The sequence below is a fragment of the Callorhinchus milii genome, unplaced genomic scaffold (assembly GCF_018977255.1).
Source record: "Callorhinchus milii isolate IMCB2004 unplaced genomic scaffold, IMCB_Cmil_1.0 Scaffold16, whole genome shotgun sequence".
NCBI lineage: Eukaryota > Metazoa > Chordata > Chondrichthyes > Chimaeriformes > Callorhinchidae > Callorhinchus > Callorhinchus milii.
Window position 1 is genome coordinate 15,319,766 of NW_024704757.1, and position 14,057 is coordinate 15,333,822.

General features: G+C 45.4%; 1 protein-coding gene and 1 long non-coding RNA gene across 9 annotated transcripts; one reads left to right on the top strand and one right to left on the bottom strand.

The window, feature by feature from the left end:
• Positions 1-1,202: 1,202 nt before the first annotated feature.
• Positions 1,203-8,163, bottom strand: LOC103190669. Its single transcript, XR_489180.2, has 3 exons — positions 8,138-8,163; positions 2,110-2,204; positions 1,203-1,444 (listed from the first exon to the last, which is right to left on the bottom strand). It is a non-coding gene; the product is annotated as an uncharacterized LOC103190669 (long non-coding RNA).
• Positions 4,122-11,988, top strand: LOC103190668 (phospholipase A2-like). Of its 8 annotated transcripts, none has more exons than XM_007911534.2 (5): positions 4,122-4,331; positions 6,896-7,020; positions 8,612-8,771; positions 9,771-9,877; positions 11,618-11,831. In XM_007911534.2, the coding sequence occupies exons 2-5, from the start codon at positions 6,981-6,983 to the stop codon at positions 11,764-11,766; spliced, it is 456 nt and encodes a 151-aa protein (XP_007909725.2). In that variant the 5' UTR covers positions 4,122-4,331; positions 6,896-6,980; the 3' UTR covers positions 11,767-11,831. The 8 variants fall into 8 exon arrangements, with proteins under 8 accessions (XP_007909725.2, XP_007909723.2, XP_007909724.2 ...); XM_007911532.2 differs by lacking the exon at positions 4,122-4,331 and adding an exon at positions 6,056-6,146 and having other exon boundaries at positions 9,805-9,877; XM_007911533.2 differs by lacking the exon at positions 4,122-4,331 and adding an exon at positions 6,061-6,216 and having other exon boundaries at positions 11,618-11,988.
• The last annotated feature ends 2,069 nt before the right edge of the window (positions 11,989-14,057 follow it).

Below are 14,057 nucleotides of genomic sequence, written 5' to 3' on the forward strand. Positions count from 1 at the left end.
AAGAGATGAGACACAGAGGAGTCATTTGAGACGGGACATTCAATTCACCACATCACCATTTCACTCGCAATGTACGGAGATTTATTTTTGGTGTGCTATTCCGTGCTAATTCTGTGCTACTTGGAAGATATTAAAGGAGTGAGTCATCTCTGTCCAAATGTTAGGCATATTTTCCTCTGTGTTTAGAAGCATCAGTTGAGTCGCCGGAACATTGTGACACCCACGATAAAAGATCATGTTCAGTTTCTCCCCAATCATTACAGTTTCTTCCTAAAATATTGAAAATATCTTCTGTTGTTACTAAAGTCAGAGCGACTTGGTCGCAGGTGCAAAAACTGCCTTTCTTTTTCTCAACGTGAGGATTAAAAGAGAGCAAGGAAAAGGCAGGGGACAGAGAGAGATACTTGGAAAACAAGGGAATTAAGGGGTATACAGGAAAGGTGGAAATGGAATTAAAGGAGGGAGCGGACCAGAAGCATATCCCCCCCAACTCCCCCCACCCCACCTCTCATTACCCCCATTTTGTGTTGTGCTCAGTGCCACAGGAAGGGTGGGGGGTTAATACAAGAGGTAATGTCAGTTAGGAAAAGGATTAGTTTAGATCTCAGTGATGGGCTTTCTCTCCGCAGGAAACTAGAGCAAGAATTAGTAAATTAACTCCACGTAAAAACAGAAGTCAGTCGCTGGGAACTCTCTCTTCAGATTTCCGGCGTCCGCAGTATTTTTCCTCCAGTAAGTTAACCGACTCGGGAAGTTGCCAGAACATAGCGATCCGTCGCGAAGGAGAGGTTAATCAATCAGACATCACAGGACAATAATTAGGCATAACAATACAAGGAATAGAACAAGGATATGGTGAGAGGGATCAAAGGTCACAGCCACTGCTATAAAATAGCTTACGCCGGCCACTTTGGTCTTAAAGGTGCTGAGCGATTTGCGAGCATCATCTCGTTATCCGTCCCTGATCCCGGCTGAAGTGCGAACCTGCTCTTGAAGGCTCTGCGCCCTCGGTTTCCGAGACTGAAGCAAAGACGCTGGGCAGGTAAGAAGCCCCCCAGTGCCCCCCCAACCTCCCCATAGCCCCCACCTCAGGCTTTCAGTCACCAGAAGGTGACCATCCAAACACTAAAGCAACATTTTCTAACCAACTCCCCCCCCCCCCCCACCTTTGGCTCGGCAAACGTTAGCTTCCAGTTGGCGCGCCGATCTACTTAGAGCTTAAACTCTATTTTAATCCAACGATTGTGGAGCAGGGAAAAGATCCCAAATCCTCTCACTGATGCCTGTTGTGTTTGTTCTGTGCTGGGAGTCAAACTACACCACGCAATCAATAGACAACTTTGGGAGTACAACGGCACTGTGAAATCATTTACTGGGGTCTTTGCTTCGCTTTTCAGTTGAATGGTAAGAAACACAGCAACTCCTCTCCAGGTGTAAATTGCCACTTGTAGTGTGTTGGAAAAAAAAGTGAACAATTAATCCGTTAGTTATTGACTGGTACATGGGTGTGCTGGAGGTACACGCACACACACACGCATACACGTACGCGCGCACACACACGCACACTCACACACACCACACACACACAAACATCCCGAAGCATAACACAGGATTTTACGGTGAATCAATGACTGTGTATTTTGTAGGCAAATATGACAACCAATTGGTACCCAAACATGTCCCACAAACAGCCACAAAGAGAATGACTGATCTTCCCTGGGGGATTGGGATTATTGGCCAGGACATCTTTTTGTACAGAACCATGGGATCTTTAAGGTATCAGTAACATTGAGCAGTGGGTGGGAGGGAGGATTCCATGAAGAAGCCATTCACTCCGCCCACAAACACTCCACCCCCACCCACTAACCCCCCCAATCCCCTAACCCCTCCATTTGGCACAAACATTGCAATTTCCAAGAAATGCTCTAACATCAGTTGGTTTTACAGCTTCAGAATTTGTGTGTGTGTGGGGTGGGGGGGCGGGGGGGGTCACAAAAAAAGAATTTTGCTATCCAACTTAACCGAGCAACGAGCCATCAATGGAAACTCATCAACACAACTCCCAGAAGTTATTCTAACAATCCTTGAACTGTTAGTATCAGTGCTAACCTCCTCGCTGGTTGACAGTACATGTGCCAAGCAGCTTTTCTCGGGGGTTTACACTTGCCTGCGATTGGGTATCGCAGCCTCCGACAAGGTCACACCTGCTCGTAAAAAATGCGAGTATCAATCTTCCATCCTTCCTCCAACTCACTCCGTTGCTTTGATCTGGCGGCCAGCAGTTGCAGATAAAACATAATAGTAAACTGGAAACAAGTAGAATTGATGTGGATCTGTGTGTGGATTTGATATTTTACCCGGCGCATTGCCTGTAACTCGCTGTTGAACGCAAGCTATACGTTTGAGTTAAACCCAATTTTCACTACAGTGTTGCGTCGATTGTTCCTTTTAAAAACACAAAGGGTCTTGAAATATTGACATCAATACTGTGTGTGTGTGTGTGTGTGTGTGTGTTTACCAGGATTTTTATCGAGACAGGAAAGTAGGTTTGCAAGATGATAACAATGATAATAATAATTCTTATATTTGATACAGTGTCTTTCAAGTCAGGAGGATGCCTTTGTGGGCGAAACGCGGCAGCCATTTGTGCACCGCAGTGTCCCACAAACAGTCGTGGATTGAGTGACCAAATTATTATTTGTTTTATTTATTTATGTATTTATTTTTATTTAATTGAATTGCAATAACCTGGCCTTAAGCACTCCTTAACAAGCAACAAGCCAACCATTCCAGCAGTGACCCACCCTGTCCTTGGCACACAAGGTGAGGCTTAAAATATACTGTAAGAGATTTCACAGAAACGCTGACAAAATTAAACAGAGATAAAATAAACCATTTCCTGATGGTTTCAACTGGCTCTGATCCTAAACATAAGGCTGCACAGTATTAGTCCTCAGGAGAGGGGCTCTTTGGAGCTTAATGTATCTCAGATGTTGGCACAGTTACACCAATGCTCATGGTGATGGTGTGGAAGAAGTTGTTATAAATCATGTGGAAAACAGTGAAGATGCTGATCTTCTTCAGGGAACAGGTGTTCACTGACCTCCCTGTCGCTCTGGCTCAACATCAGACTCCGGCGCTATCAAGTGAAGGGCGCTGTGTAAATGCAAATTGTTGTTCATGCTATGGCTCACTGCTACGCTGACTATAGAGGTCTCCACGTGGCTCTGTGGTTAGATGCATTGCCTCCTAATAGTCCTTGGAAGGCTGGCTGAGTCTCAATCCCAGTCCCTGCTGAGCTCACTGATCTCAGTCGGAGAAGCCATTGAAGCCTTGCAGTTCCTGAGCCAGGAAGAGAGATCATTCCTGGTTCATGTTGGTTAACAAGTGCCTAAGTATATGAGCGAGTGTAAGGAATGGATGTCACGCCACGACAAGAATAGTCCACAGTGTAAACCTCTGCCAACACAACAGCCGAGGAATCATGACACGAAGAACGTTCATTAGAGCCAGAGTTGCCAGAGTCAGAAACACACGTTGGCACTGTGTCACAGCACTTCCGGGGAGGAGGGAGGAGGGAAGGGAAGAGTTTGGTTGGTGGAGAAAGAGAAAGAAACGGAACAAGGAGACCCAGAAAAGAATTTGATTTTTTTGGGTTCCAAAGGTCGTTCATAATATCAAGTTTCCCCTCCACCAAAAGGCTTAATCGATGAGATAATCTTTTTATATCAAAAAAAATCTGTAATAGTGAGCGATCGATCAAAATATCCCTCATAAAATGATCTGAAAAACAGATGGGTGCGTGTTTTTTTAAAAGAAGAACTGCTGCATTTTCTTTGACGTTCATTTCGTCACTGTGGGTACTGAACCCTCCCTGCCTTTTGGTGAATTTCTCCTTTCCTTGGATGGGATATTTGCCCCGATAATGGACACCGAGATGGTTCCTTTTCTTTATCGCCTCCGCGGGCTGTGTGAACTGGCACTGCTTGACGAAGGAATGCAACCCCTCCCTTCCCAAAACATGTGTGGGTTCTTGGATAAGTGGTGACGTGAACTGCAACTCTCTCTCCCCCTCTCTCTCTCTCGGCTGTTATTTTGGCTTTTCGCTGTCATCTTTGTGGTTTGATATTATAGTTCACAGGCAGTATATCTGGAGATGGCAGCATTGTTGACTGCAATAAAGCAGTTCTATGCTTGAATCAACCTGCTTTTCTGGCCATTTCATCGGGCTGGACCCTATCGTGTTTGCAAGTAGCCTTCAGCTAAGGCTAAGGCAAATTTGGACCTTCTGGTGAGGCAACCGCGGAAGAGATGAAGCTCCTGCTCATGAGGTTTGTGTGCGGAAGTTTCCAGCACTCGTCCGATAGCGTTGCATTATTCTAGTGTGTGGCAGGTTTGCCTTTATGTCGTCACATTCTGCAGGATTTATTTTGAGATTTTAAGGCACCCTTTTACTGTATATGGACAAATGATACAGTCAATTCACTTAACAGTACATTCTGTGAAGCGCTTTGAGATGTCTAGAAGACATGATAAAACGCTGTATCGAATGCAGGAATTATTATTATTATTATTCACTTGGAAGCTGGTTGTTAATTGTGTATTAAACACCTGGGTGATTGAAACGTGTGTGTACAAGCTGTATGTCTCCTTCTACCTGCAATGAACGTTTACCTTTAACTCTGCCTGAAAAGGCGGTAGGGGACTGAATTATTGGGTCTTATAATAATAATAATAATCCTTACACTTGATATAGTGCTTTCACATCTCAATCAGCTTCACAGGGTAAACTGTACAGCGTAGCGATTATGTGGTGGGCAAATGCGGCAGCCAATATGTGCACAGCAGCGTCCCATAACCAGCCACGAAGCGAATGAGTGATTTTTTCTCTCTTCCTCTGCCTCCTGTTTGATACGTTTCTTCACTTATTTCATTCTTTTCCCTCATGTTTTCTCCTGTAATTCCTGGACATAAAGCTGCATTCCTAGACATAAAGCGTGCCATTTCTCTCTGTCTAGAAAGGCAATCAATGTCCCTATTGTCAACTGTCTGGCTCCAGCCTAGCCTGGAGCAGAGCGTTACATAAGCACTTAAGGCTTTGACGTGCAATTGTTTGGAACTCGTTGATCGCTAACTTTTGACTCTCCTGCCACATGGGATTGTCTGTCCCAGGACAATGTCCTAGAAACCGAATTGCAGCCAGTAAATGGGGTGCTTTAATGTAAAGGGCTTTAATGTCTCTTCCTAACGTCGATGCGATCGATACACTTGCCCTGGAAAAGCTTGACAATAGCTGAGCACCTGAGTTGCAAGCACTTAATAATCCCTCCAAAAAAAACACAGTAATAAATTGGTCATTTTCAATCCACGACTGTTTGTGTGACGCTGCTGTGTGCAATTGGCTGCCGCGGTCGCCCACAAATATACAGTCAATTCACTTTACAGTATATTCTGTGAAGCGCTTTGGGACGTCCTCCCGACGTGAAGAGCGCTATATCAAATGCAAGGATTATTATTATTATTATTATAAGGGCGCTATATAAACACAAGTGGTTGCTGATGTAACGTATCTCGCTTTGGAAGAACGCAACAGTTGACCCCCAAAACACAGTCCGCGGTCACTTCTTGAGATTCCAGCGCACGAAAGCGGAATTGAAGGGATTTAGAACAGAAAGAACAGAGCCAGCGATTTGGATCCTAATCTTCTTATCTTCAATTTTAATGAAGTAATATCAAATAAAAGTCGCATTCAAATCAAATGCCAGCTTAGTCACATTTCCTTTGCAGCGATGGAAAAATTTCCCTTACATTCCCCACATTAATGATTAATATTAATAATCCTCGCATTTGATACAGCGCCTTATCACGTCTTCGAGACGTCTCAGAGCGCTTCACAGACTATACTGTACAGTGGAATGACTGTCTATTTTGTGGGAGAAATGCTACATTTCATCGCTATAAAAGGGTCAGAGCGTGGAGCGGGGAATGTAAGGGGAGTCATGAGATTTGCCTGACGCTGCACTGAACTGGAATCTTTCCTCTGCTGTTTGAACGAGAGCCAGACACCTTCGTGCCTTCAGCATTAATTCTTACTGCATGAATGGGAGTAATTCTGCCGCGGATTTTACTGGGACAGTATGGCAACTGTCAGTATTTCCTCCCAAACACACCTTGTAGCCAATGAGTGAGTGAGTGAGTGAGTGAGCGGGGGACTGAGTGAGTGAGCGGCGGAGTGAGTGAGTGAGTGCGTGAGTGGGGGAGTGAGTGAGTGAGTGAGTGAGTGAGTGAGTGAGTGAGTGAGTGAGTGAGTGAGTGAGTGGGGGGGGTGGGTGGGTGGGTGGGTGGGTGGGTGGGTGAGTGAGTGAGTGAGCGGGGGAGTGAGTGAGTGAGTGAGTGAGTGAGTGAGCGGGGGACTGAGTGAGTGAGCGGCGGAGTGAGTGAGTGAGTGAGTGGGGGAGTGAGTGAGTGAGTGAGTGAGTGGGTGGGTGGGTGGGTGGGTGAGTGAGTGAGTGAGTGAGCGGGGGAGTGAGTGAGTGAGTGAGTGAGCGGTGGACTGAGTGAGTGAGCGGCGGAGTGAGTGAGTGAGTGGGGGAGTGAGTGAGTGAGTGAGTGAGTGAGTGAGTGAGTGGGTGGGTGGGTGGGTGGGTGAGCGAGTGAGTGAGTGAGCGAGCGGGGGGGGGGAGTGAGTGAATGAGTGGGTGAGTGAGTGGGGGAGTGAGCAAGCGGGGGGGGGGAGTGAGTGAGTGAGTGGGTGAGTGGGTGGGGGAGTGAGTGAGTGAGTGAGTGAGTGGGTGAGTGGGTGGGGGAGTGAGTGAGCGAGTGAGTGGGTGGAGGGCAGGCAGGCAGTCTGGTAAGCACATCTGTAACACAGAGCTGTTCCTGTGCTTATTTTCAGGAAGTGTTGGTATCGGAGGGTTTGAGGCATTGGACTGTAAACCCAGTGCCCTGGATTGAGACTGAAGCAGCGTGTGCCTTCATCAATGGGATCCCTCCTCTTCGGTCTCATTTCACTGCTAACAGGTAAACAGTCTTAAAGTGACCATTTATTCGACCAAGGAGTCACTGATTTTTTTTTAAAAAGACCTGAATGCGTGTATTTTATTTTAGTTTAGCTTTCGCTTCTCCCTCCTCCCCCTCACATTACTCCCTCCCTTAACATTAATATTTATCTAAGTAACCTGAAGCCATTTGCTGGCTTGGAGCAGAGGGAATTTCCATCAGATGCTAAATTTCATTGGCATTGCTGTCTTTTGAGGTTTACAGCTCATAGTACGAGACCTGGTATTTGACTCAGCACCTATAATGTGGAAAGATTTCAGGGAATTGCCTCAAAGCGTGTTTGCAGGCAAATGCGGCAGCCAATTTGGTCACAACAACTTTTCACCAACAGCTGTGAAAAGCATCAATATATATCAGAGAAAACTTAATGTATACTTGATGAGAGATAAAGGACTAGAGGTGTGTGGGGTAGGTGGGGGGGTGGGGATTAAGAAGGCGTCGAAGCTCTTGCAAAGTGCAGTATAGCCCATTTTCGTGCTGTAACAGTCTATGTAATTCTATGTAATTAAGTGAATGGCAATTTGATCAGGAGGATTGTTGGCGAGGACACGGGGAGAAACACCCTTCACTTCCCCGTGTCAGTGTCATCTTTAATGTCCAGCTGTACAGCCAGGCAGGATCTAGGTTGAACGCATCACCCGAAGCACGGCACCCATGACGGCAGCTCTCCCCAGCCAACCTAGACAGTGAGCAGAACAAAACTCGATGCGCCGATCATCCACTGCGATCAACTGAGCCAGGCTGCCAGACCCAAGAGTTGTAAGACAGCTTAGGATGAAGGAGGCTCCCTTGATTTCATCTTTCGCCCACGAAACATACAGTCAATTCACGTTACAGTATATTCATGTCTCAAGGATGTAGAGGTCCCGCCCGAGAAAGGGTTAACAAGTTACTGATCCTTTGTTCTGTGTCGCAGCTCCGCAAAGGGTTTATTATATATAATTTGGCCCTCTTCATTCTGGGTTTGCTCAACTTCCTCGCCCCCTGTTTTTCCCTGTGATTTGGAAACAGCCTAAAGCTGCCATTATCCTCTCGTTTGCGAGGCGAGCGGTTAGAAACGTTAGGCGAGTTTCCTTACCCCACACGCCTCTGTTTACCTCGCAGTAAGTAGGAACCCGGTTGTTAGTCGATTGGCTGATCACTTTTCTGGGGCATAATAAACCCTCCTAAAAAAAAAGTAAATAAATAAATAATCATTTTGCCACTCAATCCACGACTGGATTGTGGGACGCTGTTGGGTGCAATTGGGTGCTGTGTTTTGCTCACAGGATACACAGTCAATTCACTTTAACCCAGCAGTTAAGTTGCGCACAGTAAACAAAGACCCACAAACAGCCATAAACGTTTGGCATCCTCTGTGAGCTCCAGTCTCGGCACGGGGCTTGGACGCACGACTTTCTGACTTACAATAATAATGACAATAATAATAATAATGTCTTATCGTGGCTCCGAGGCGTCTCGAAGACCTGGGAGGCAAGAGCGCTGTTTGCAAGAGGCACTTAGGCTCTGGCGTTGAATGGTTTTGTAAAAGTAGATTGTGCTTTGGATCCAGTGCAGCTCACAGTCACCGAGGGACATGTGGTGCGGACAAGAAGCGTCATCGAGCTGGTCGGGATGCTGCGCTGCAGCACAGGACGATCCATTTCGTATCTAACGTACGGTTGTTACTGTGGGATTGGAGGAAGAGGCTGGCCCCGAGACAAGACCGACTGGTAAGACAGACAAGCACCCGGACATTTGGTAAAACTGCAGAAGCAAACCTAATTCCATTGGGTTGTCAATGCACCTCAAAGGCATGTTACCCAAACCACCGCCGCTACACTGGATCACAAGACATTAAGTTGCACATCTGCCAAGCACTGATGCCTTGCGCGCTGGCTCCTAAACACCCACAATCACGTTATAAAGGGGGTAATTGTGACGTGTGACACTTGTTAATTAGGAGCTACCCATGCAGAGAGTTGGCTAGCCGGGCTGAGGACACGCACACATCTGCAAGTCTGCCTTAGAAACACAGAAACATAGAAACAGGAGTTGATCATTCAGACCCTCGAGCCTGTTCTGCCATTCTATAAGATCATGGCTGATCTGTTCCTCAACTTCAATTACCCCGCCCTTGCCCCATTTCCCTTAGATTGGTTCAGATCCACCTGGTTTTGCGGAGATGTCTCCTCCGTGCCAATTCAGCCTGTGTGACAGACAGTCAAAGGCCTGTCCCAAATGAGGATGTCCCATTAGTCAGATGATGTTCTCATGTCATTGACCTAAAGAGGAACAAAGAACTGTGTTGGACCTAAAGGAATGGAGCCATGAATCTTACAATGCAAGTTATAATAATAATAATAATAATAATAATCTCTGCATTTGATATAGCATCTTATCACATCATCAAGGCATCTCAAATCGCTTCACAGAATATACTGTAAAGTGGAGTGACTGTATATTTTGTGGGCAAACTTCCCACGCATTACACCATAATGAAGTTTCCCTTCCTCACATTAAAGATAATTGAAAGCATAAATAAAGCATTTGCTGACCAATAAATCATGGGTAAGGAAACACTGAGCCATTTGGTGAGAGAGAGAGAAGCTTTATTGCAGGAGGGAAGGCTTCGATTGAGACTCATTGACGGTATATTTTGTTGCTGGATGGTAACACTTGATGCTTTCGCTCACATTCTGCTCTGCTCTCCCCCTCTCTCCCTCTCTGAGGTGTTGCTACACCCATGATTGCTGTTACGGGAAGGCAGAGGACATTGGCTGCCATCCCAAGACAGACTCTTACAGCTGGTCCTGCAGATATTTCACTCCCAGATGTGGTAAGTGAGGCACACGATTATCTTTGCAGATAATAAACACTATTAGTAACACCAATAATAATCCTTGCATTTGAAACAGCGCCTTATTGTGTCTTCAAGACGTCTCAAAGCATTTCACAGGCTACACTGTCAAGTGAATTGACTGTGTATTTTATGGGCGAAACGCAGCAGCCAATTGCACCCGGCAGTTATTATATTATTATTATATATAAATTGAAATGGAAAAATTTGCAACGCTATGGGAAAGAGCGGGAAAGTGGGAGTAGTTGGTAGCTCTTTCGAAGAGTCAGCACAGCCACGATGGGCCGAATGGCCTCCTTAAGCACTGTAAGGTTCCACAATTCTATGATTTACTGTGAAGTGTAAAGACTGTGTGTTTGTTGGCAGCCAATATAATACATAAGAGTTAATAAGATGCTGCGGGTTGACTGACTATTGGGCTATTTAATTTTTGTCATCAGCCAAACGTAGCCCCAATTGAACGATCAGAAGGACATCCAGTCAGTCCCGTCTGCCTGTTCAGGTGGACGTTAAAGATCCCGTGCAACAACTGAAGAGAGGAAGGAATTTCTCTTGCCTCGCTCCCCCTGGCCAACAATCCTCCAGATAAACTTGCCCTTGCCTTGTGAAAATTGGCCGCCACATTTGCCTACAATTACACGTTCATTGCACTTGACACCTGGAAACTCCTGTGTGTCCCTTGGAGGGACGTCTCCTGCTTACCTAAGTCTGGAGAGAATTCTCATTTTGTACAATTCAAATCACCGAACACAGTGGATAACTCTCGTGCAACCTCTGGAGTAGACCACTGCTGGCCCAACTACTCGTTATCCCTAATGTAGACACTCCTTAACTACCCTTAACGTTTAACTGGTTTCCACAGCCCAGCACAATACAGGGAAAGCTGATCTCACAGTCACAGACATTTATTCGAAGCGCTCTGAGACGCCGTCCGGCGTGGAGGGCGCTATATAAAATCCAAGTTGTTGTTGTTGTTGTTATTCATGTGAATTGCTGGTTCCTTTGCCACACGCCAACAACTACTGCAGTTCCAATCTGGCCAAGGAAAACTCCTCATTACTGCTGTGTCCCCCACAGCCCCTCCCAAAGATAGTGTTTCGCCCACAAAACATACATTCAATTCAGTTTACAATCTATTCTGTGAAATGCTTTGAGATTTCTCGAAGACGTGAAAAGGCGCTGTGTCAAATGCAAGGATTATTATTATTATTATTATGGTTGTTATTACATGCTGATTGCATATTTGGAATCCAAACTAAACCTGTTCAATTACAATTATAATCCAACCAAACCCCAGATTTATACTTATCCTAATTTCATATTCTCCACCCAATCATTTGAAAAATTTGTACATTAAGAGTAATTTTCAGGGAGGTGCTGGTCTCAAAATAACAAGAGCTCTCCACACACTTTCCTACATGCAGTGAAAGATCCAAGATGCCTGCCTGAACATGTCACTGCCTTTTGAGTGAGTGGTGTTTCGGTGTTCCACCCTATTCCAGACATTCTCCAAAACCATTAACTCAGCAAGTACAGCGAAGACAACTGATCACAGTAACTCTGACATTTGCGAACTTCACTTCACTTCAGTTCAGTTCACGCAACCTGTGCGCGTGTGTGAACTTTAAAAGCTGGGTCCACAAACTGAATCATTTAACATAAACCATCTGGCCCTTCTGAGAAACGAATCCCTTTCTTTAATTTGTTTCTGTTTTCCAGGCAACATCTATGACGAGTGTGAGAAAATGATCTGCGACTGTGATGTGCAGTTATCAAAGTGTTTGAAAAAGGCCGTGTACCAGAGGAAGTACTCATTCTGGCCCAATTTCCTCTGTGGCCGGTACAGGCCCTCGTGTAGTAATTTCTAATTTACATTCCCGATACTGGGCAATACAGTAACAATAATAATCCTTGCATTTGACCAAGCACCTTATCACGTCTTCGAGATGTCTCAAAGCGCTTCACAGAATATACTGTAAAGTGAATTGACTGTGTATCTTGTGAACGAAACCCGGCAGCCAATTGCGCACAGCAGCGTCCCCACAAACAGCTGTGGATTGAAGTGACCAAATTTTTAATTTTTTTATTTTTGAGGGTTATATTTATTTAACCCCGGAAAAGCGATCCGCCAATCGACTAACAACTGGGTTCCTCCTTACTGCAAGGTGAACAGAGGCACGTGGAGTAAGCAAACTTGTCTAACGTTTTGCCCTCTCCGGGAATCAAACCCAGGTCCTCTCGCTTGAGAGGCGAGCGCTCTAACCACTAAAACCCCAGTGCGGAGCTGGCTTTGAGTCAGCATTAATCGTCCCCACGCGACTTGGGAATGTTCTGTGACAGTGTAAGAAATATTCTCTTGTGTGATTCACGCACATTATCACTCCAAGTCATATTTGCAGCCCTTTATCCTCGAGCCGTCTTTGTGGACAGGAGGCTGAAAGTCTGGAAGAATAGTTACAACGCAGTCGTTTGTTTTCTTTTCTTTCTCCCCTTCCCCTCCCTTCCTCAGTTCTCATTTCTGAAACGCCAGATTCCATCATTTCCTAGCGACAGCCGCAACAACAACAAAATGCATTTATACAGCGGCCTTCATGCTGGAACGGCATCTCGGAACGCTTAAACATTAGACCTCTAACATTGGGAGATGTCAAATGTTCCTACTTACTGCTAAGTAAACAGAGGCATGTGGGGTAAGGAAACTTGCCCAGCGTATAGCCCTGCCCGGGAATCAAACCAATCATGGTGGTTGAAAGCTTTCTCCCTGGTTAAACAGAAAGCAGTGATTCATAGTGTAGCTCGATTGCTCTGGCTCACTGACAGCGCAGAGCGGGCTTTCAGAGTTGGTTCGCTTACTAGATGTTTCCACCCCGTCTGCAATGCTGCGACTCATGTTGCTAATTTTTCACGGGGCTGTGTTTCCGATCTGACTTTTACCTTGCAAAATAAAGCACTTTACAAAAGCAACCTTGACGTGTCCTTTGCTTGTGCTGTTGTTTTTCGATTTAAATAAAAAAAGGAATAATCTGGTAACCAAATGTTTCAGGATAGATGTGGTAACGTTTTGCAGTATTTTGGCCATGGTCTTTTAACGTTACTTCTTTTTCACCAGATTTTAATAAGACAATAATCCTTGCGCTTGATTTAGTGCTTTATCAAATCACTGAGATGCCCTCAAAACCAACGACAGTGTTTATTGTAAAGTGTATTGACTGCGTATTTGTAGGCAGGCAGCAGCCAAATAGAGTAAAGTGGCACTCCGTGTTTAAACTCAAAGGAACCTTTCTCCAACTTCATTAACTGCGCCTTAAAGTTACAGCACTTCAGATCACAGTAATTGGAAGCCTTTCTGCTTAATCCCCATCACATGGCAGCACCATGTCTCTAGCTACCAATTGTACCCTCGTATGCGTGTACGCATGTGTGCACGTGTGTGTGTGTGTGACTGATCCGTGCGAAACGTGTTCTCGGTCTCTCATCAGACACATTGTAAGAAATGAATGGCCGTGTAGCTGATGGTGATCCTGTGTTGTGACAGGGTGGGATTATTCTCAAAGATTCTTCTGTCCTTGTGGCTCAGAGAATGCACTTGGATCAACTCACACACGTGGGAACATCAAGTTTCCTATTGTTAACGCTGACATTAAACAAAAACCCGGCACAGGCTGATCACTTTGACTGCACGTCGCCAGTTACCATCGCAGATTGTATGTACTTTGGCTGAAGGTCACAATGCTAGAAAACACAATCTATTTTTCTGGTATTATGACCTTTAATCAAAGTGCTTACATTTCGTGCCGGTGAGTGGGGACAGACAGACTCACAGGGGCTCAGGGAACATGTTTTGATGAATGCACACGGAGAGACCAGTCACTGGGGGCAGGAGTCATCCTACTCAAAGAGTGAATAATGCTCTTCGGTCCATTTACTCTCATCCCTACAGAACACCAAACAAACTATCATCAAAACACAGCAGCAAGCGGCTTCTTAAGTGCAGTAGGAGGGCAAAACCTTGGGCAAGTTTCCTTGCTCTGCACACCTGATAATAATCCCTCAAGAAAAAAAGAACAATAATAAATTAGTCACTTCAATCCACGACTGTTTGTGGGACGCGGCTGTGCGCAATTGGCTGCCACGTTTGGCCCACAAAATGTACAGTCAA

Coding starts and splice junctions, on each gene's coding strand:
- LOC103190668 (XM_007911532.2), top strand. Junction 8,772..9,804: donor CCCCGAGACAAGACCGACTG/GTAAGACAGACA, acceptor TGTTACGGGAAG/GCAGAGGACATTGGCTGCCA. Junction 9,878..11,617: donor ATATTTCACTCCCAGATGTG/GTAAGTGAGGCA, acceptor TCTGTTTTCCAG/GCAACATCTATGACGAGTGT.